At 40.5% G+C, this 5,758-nt stretch overlaps 1 protein-coding gene and 1 pseudogene across 1 annotated transcript; both read left to right on the top strand.

Moving 5' to 3' along the window:
* Positions 1-232: 232 nt before the first annotated feature.
* On the top strand, positions 233-1,327 carry LOC139187314 (olfactory receptor 6B9). Its single transcript, XM_070803749.1, has one exon. The coding sequence runs from the start codon at positions 323-325 to the stop codon at positions 1,277-1,279; it is 957 nt and encodes a 318-aa protein (XP_070659850.1). The 5' UTR covers positions 233-322; the 3' UTR covers positions 1,280-1,327.
* Positions 1,328-3,801: 2,474 nt separating this feature from the next.
* LOC139187215 (endogenous retrovirus group K member 10 Gag polyprotein-like) lies at positions 3,802-5,379 on the top strand (annotated as a pseudogene).
* The last annotated feature ends 379 nt before the right edge of the window (positions 5,380-5,758 follow it).

Below are 5,758 nucleotides of genomic sequence, written 5' to 3' on the forward strand. Positions count from 1 at the left end.
GATGATAAGGAAAGGATTTCCTCCTAGTACTACCTGGAGACCTCTTCAGATCCAAAGGCCTGAACTCTGAATCTGACCTCACGATTCTACTTTGAGATTCTTAGCTTTGTGTCTATGTTCTATTTGTTTTCAGGTCCTGTTCTGACACCTGATTTTCTGGAGAAGATGCTGTGGCCTCCAGTGACCTAAATCATACACCACAACCAGATTATGACCCTAGGGTTGTGTTTAATGTAGCCTGAGGGCCCCTTGTGCCAATGTGGATTCACTCTTCAATCTGGTACTGCCATCATTTAATCTTTTGTCTTTTGATGTCCTAATTATGTGGAAGGAAAATATCACTCATATCAGTGAATTTGTCCTGGTGGGCTTCCCTACTTACCCTTGGCTGCAAGTTCTGCTTTTCTTCCTCTTCCTCATCACCTACCTGTTTGTGCTGTTGGAGAATGTAGTCATCATCCTCACCATATGGGTCACTGGATCCCTGCACAAGCCCATGTATTATTTTCTGGGCACCATGTCCTTTCTGGAGACCTGGTATATATCTGTCACCGTCCCCAAGATGCTGGCTGGATTCCTGCTTTGTCCCAATACCATCTCCTTCTTGGGATGCATGGCCCAGCTCTATTTCTTCATGTCACTTGCCTGTACTGAGTGTGTGCTCTTGGCTGCCATGGCCTATGACCGTTATGTGGCTATATGTTGGCCTCTTCACTATCCGGTTATGATGACCACAGAATTTTGTGTTCAGCTAACCATCAGTTCCTGGCTGAGTGGCTTTACTGTCTCCTTGGCAAAAGTATACTTCATCTCCCAAGTTTCCTTCTGTGGTAATAATATCTTGAACCATTTTTTCTGTGATGTTTCCCCCATCCTCAAATTGGCCTGCATGGACTTATCTATGGCAGAGATGGTAGACTTTGTGCTAGCCATCATCATCCTTGTGTTTCCTCTCTCAGCCACTGTCCTTTCCTATGCCTTCATTGTCTCTGCCATCCTGCACATTCCTTCAGCCACTGGGCAGCGGAAGGCCTTCTCTACCTGTGCCTCTCACCTTATGGTGGTAGTCATCTTCTACACAGCTGTGATCTTCATGTATGTCCGACCTCGGGCCATTGCTTCTTTCAATTCTAACAAGTTGATCTCAGCCATATATGTAGTCTTTACTCCCATGCTCAACCCTATCATCTACTGCCTGAGGAACAAGGAGGTCAAAAATGCCATCAGAAAAACCATGGCAAGTGGCCGAGCTCTTTTCTTGAGAGATTCTCTTTGCTGAAGAAATTCGGATTTCAGATTTTCTTCTTTTTTTCATCATCTGCAATGATAAACATACTGACTTAATACAATAATTAAGGAATAAGAGGTTATATATCAAAGAAATTTCCCTTTTCTTTCTTGTATTAATTAAATTCTTTCTTTTAGGAGGCAAAAAGTTAAATAATCAGAACTCTAAAACACATATATTAGTAAAATCATTATAAAGTAATTCTATTTTTCAAGAAGATATTCAGAAATAGTTATACAACTAGTTTTTAGAGTTATATTAATGGCATTTTTTTCAGTTTAATTTTGTTTTGTTTTAAAAGCCCTTTCTATCTTAGGAGGCATATCCAAAAAGAAGTTCTGCAATAGTCAATGTAGTGACCTGTTGTTTGCCTCCTAGTGGGTTAGGGGACTTGTTCCTTTTATAATCAATTGACCTTAATGATATCTCATTTAATTACTTTTTAAAATCTATGGAAAAATGAGAGAGAAATACCTTTCAGACTCCAAAAGAAACATTGCAAGATAGTGTGCAAAACTTACCATGGTAGAGAGAAAACAGGATTTTATATACATATATATGTATACATACATATATATAATATAAAATACCCATTTTATAATAAAACCCACTTATAAAATGTATTATATGATATGTAATATAAATTTTTATAGTATAAAATACATACAATGTAAATTTTCCAACAAATGGGATATATTTATAAAATACATAATTTCACACTTTAGTTCTCTTCCTTTATTGGAACTTCTACATATATAATTTTGGGGGTGTTATAGTTGGGGCTTAGACTCAGAAAAACTAGAAGCAATTCATTAAAGCCCCCTAGTTTTCAGGTAAAGTAAGCATTGGTATTGACAAGAGCCACGAAACTGCTTTTGTTAGACAGTACTTGGCCTGGATGTATAAGATTTTTCCAAGTTTCCCAGAACATCTCCCTTCTAAATTTTTTATTTTAATTTTGTAATGGTGGATGCAATACGCTAAGAAGTAGTACATGCTTTCATTCAGCCATTATAAAATGATAGAGGAAAAATGGATTCTGTCTGGCTTAGCAAACATATTGGATGAGCGAATTAACAAAATATGTTCTGCCAAGAGTTTAAGGATGGCAGGCATGCCATTTCACCCTAACAACTTAGAAGCCACATTTCATAAGTTTTAATTGGGTTATTAATTTATATACTATATTTGTTTTGTTTCGCTTTACATTATAATTACATGGTCTTCCTATTTTGTATTAAGTTTTTATATAAGATCAGATGAGGGGCTTCTCTGTTGTCTCAGTAGTAAAGAATCTGCCTGCCAAGGCAGGAGACAGGTTGATCCCTGATCCGGGAAGATCCCACATGCTGTGAAGCAACTAGGCTCATGAGACACAACTATTCAGCCTGTGCTCTAGAGCCTGGGAGCCGCAACTACTGAGCCCACCTACAACAGCTATTGAAGCCCACTTCAATAGAGCCCAGTACTCTGCAACAGAAGCCACAGCAATGAGAAGCCCCACTACTGCAACTAGAGAAAGCCCAGGCAGCAATGAAGAGCCAGCACAGCCAACAATAAATAAATTTAAGAAAAAATATCAGATAAGATTGTTTTAATTTGGTTTTATAAACTGTGGTAGTTTTCAGCTTATCCAAACCTGATATATTTTCCTAGCCCTCATGATTTTTAGTCTAACCACTGTATAATTTCTAATAATATCCCTCATAGCTCAGTTGGTAAAGCATTCGCCTGCAGTGCAGGAGACCTGGATTTGATTCCCAAGTCAGGAAGAATCCCTTGGAGAAGGAAATGGCAACCCACTCTAGAATTCTTGCCTGGGAAATCCCATGGACAGAGGAGCCTGACAGTCTGCAATCCATGCGATCGCAAGAGTCGGACACGACTGAGAGACTTAACTACCACCACTACCACCTGTGGGGAGCTGCCCGTGAGGACGGGGTCCTTTATCTAAAGGACACAGCTCTGGGAGCTGCCTCAGTCCTTGAGGGTTTGCTTGCAAACATAGCTCTCTGTTCCACCACCCCAGAGATTAGGCGATTATTTACTGCAGACACCTGGAGTTCTGGACAAACTTCTCACACACAGAGAAATGTTATCTGGTGTAAGAAATAACAACAGGGTGCCATTCCCATGCTCTCAAGATTTCTTGTGACTTTTTGTAAGATGTATAGGTCAACCAATAAAAATGCTAACTGTCTTGTCTTTCTCACGCTCTCCTGTATAAATATAAGATGCTGAATAAAGTCGTGGTCAGACTGCGTCCCTTCGTGGAGACGTGTCTGAACCTCTCGACCCCATCTTTGCTGTAGTTTGCTGTAGTTTTCTTTCTCAGCCATGCCGTGCACGTTCTCAGGACCTGATCGACTTTGCCGGCTGGCACCGGCAGGTCAGGGACTCAGGAATTGGAGCACGACGACTGCCGCTGCCTGCCAAGATTGAAGTAAGTAACGAGGAATTCCTAATTAATTAAAGTAAAGGGCAGGGAGTGTTATTGTCGAGAGTAATAAATCATGGGACAAGGCAATAGCCGCCAGTTATTTATACAGTTATTTGTATATGTTGAAAACTATGTTAAAAAGGCAGGGGAATTCATGTAAATAAGTTACAGTTAGAGAAATTTTTACTTTTTATAAAAGATGTTTGTCCTTGGTTTCCAGAGGAAGGAACAGTTAGTCTGGAAACTTGGAAGAAAGTAGGAAAACAATTGCAGACATATTACTCCTTACATGGTCCCAGTCGTGTCCCTGTGGATGCTTTTTCTTTGTGGACTCGCATAAGAGACTGTCTGGATCCTGAACATGAGGGACATAAGATTCAGACGGCCCTCAGGGATTCCACAGAACCCGAAGTTGCAGAGCCTTCCACCCCTCCGCCTGAGCCGCTTTATGCCATGCCTGAGGGAACAGCTTGTAAGGCTGGAGGGAATGATGATGTGTTAAGCTCTGATGAACAGGAAGAGTTAAAAGAACAAGCGGCTCAGTATCATAGGATATGCCTTGGGAGATGATGGTTAGCATGCAACCCCCCACAGGAAAAGGGGAATTAAAGCATTCAGGGCTTTCCAAAGAACAGCTGGAGAATTTAATTCAGAAAATTGTTATAGCAGTAAAAAAGGAAGCACAGGGAGACTCCCACTCCAGTCAGCCTGTGCCTCCAGCATGTCCTCCCTCGGTTCTTGCTGGGCTTGATCCACCTCCGCCTTTCATAGAACCGCGAGAGCTTATATCTATCCCTGCTTCTTTGCCGGGTGAAAACCTAAAAATTAGAAGTGAGATATTATTATCTCCTTTTCAACAAGCGATTAAGCGAGCTAATGATGAAGGAGAACATATTCCCGGGTTTTCAGGAATCTATCCAGTATTTGAAAATGCTCAACAGCAGAGGTATTATGAACCGCTACCCTTTAAGCAACTAAAAGAGTTTAAAATGGCTTGTGCACAATACAGCCCGACTGCGCCGTTTACTCAGGCTATTATAGAGGCTTTAGGAAATCAAAATCTGCCACCTAATGATTGGAAACAGGTTGCTCGGGCTTGCTTATCTGGAGGAGATTATTTACTATGGAAATTGAGTTTGCTGAGCAGTGTGGGATCACAGCTGATATCAATCGACGACAGGGACTGAATACCACTTATGAAAGGATGGTGGGAGAGGGAGATTATCGAGACACTAATAATTAACTTAATTATTTGCCTGGAGCCTACTCTCAGATTAGTGCTGTGGCTCTACGAGCATGGAAAAAACTTCCAAATTCTGATAAAAAGACTGAAGATTTATCTAAAATTCTCCAGGGGCCGGATGAACCATATCAGGATTTTGTTGCCCGCCTGCTTGAGGCAATTAGTAAAATGATAGGGGATGAGCAGGCGGGAATGGTGTTGGCTAAACAGCTTGCTTATGAGAATGCCAATTCGGCTTGTCAAGCTGCCTTGAGATCTTACAGGAAAAAGGGAGGCTTATCCGATTATGTACGAATTTGTGCCGATATCAGCCCTTCGTACATTCAAGGCATAACTTTGGCTGCGGCATTACAAGGAAAGACAGTCAAAGAAGTACTGTATCAACAACAAAAGCGAGATAAGGGATAAAATTTTGCAATTTGCTCACTATCACCAATTTCTTTTTCCAAAAATCGTTGTTTCTCAGCCCCTTGCTGACGCCCTAACTGTATTTACTGATGGCTCTTCTAATGGAATAGCTAGTTTGATTATATAGGACAATACTGCCGCCTGGCGTACTAATTATAAGTCTGCTCAAGAAGTAGAACTATTTGCCATTTTTCAGGCTTTATTACAAATCTCTGCTCCATTTAATTTATATTCTGACAGTCAATATATCATAAGAGCCTTAAACACTATTGAAACTGTTCCATTTATTGGTATCCTGAATTCTACTATCCAAACTCTTTTTTGTGATATACAACATTTAATTTGCTCCAGAGTTAATAAATGCTATTTCGGTCATATT

Source organism: Bos indicus, chromosome 15 (genome assembly GCF_029378745.1).
Source record: "Bos indicus isolate NIAB-ARS_2022 breed Sahiwal x Tharparkar chromosome 15, NIAB-ARS_B.indTharparkar_mat_pri_1.0, whole genome shotgun sequence".
NCBI lineage: Eukaryota > Metazoa > Chordata > Mammalia > Artiodactyla > Bovidae > Bos > Bos indicus.

Bases quoted from the DNA above. Each gene is read 5' to 3' on its own strand.
- LOC139187314 (XM_070803749.1), top strand. From the start codon at position 323: ATGTGGAAGGAAAATATCACTCATATCAGTGAATTTGTCCTGGTGGGC.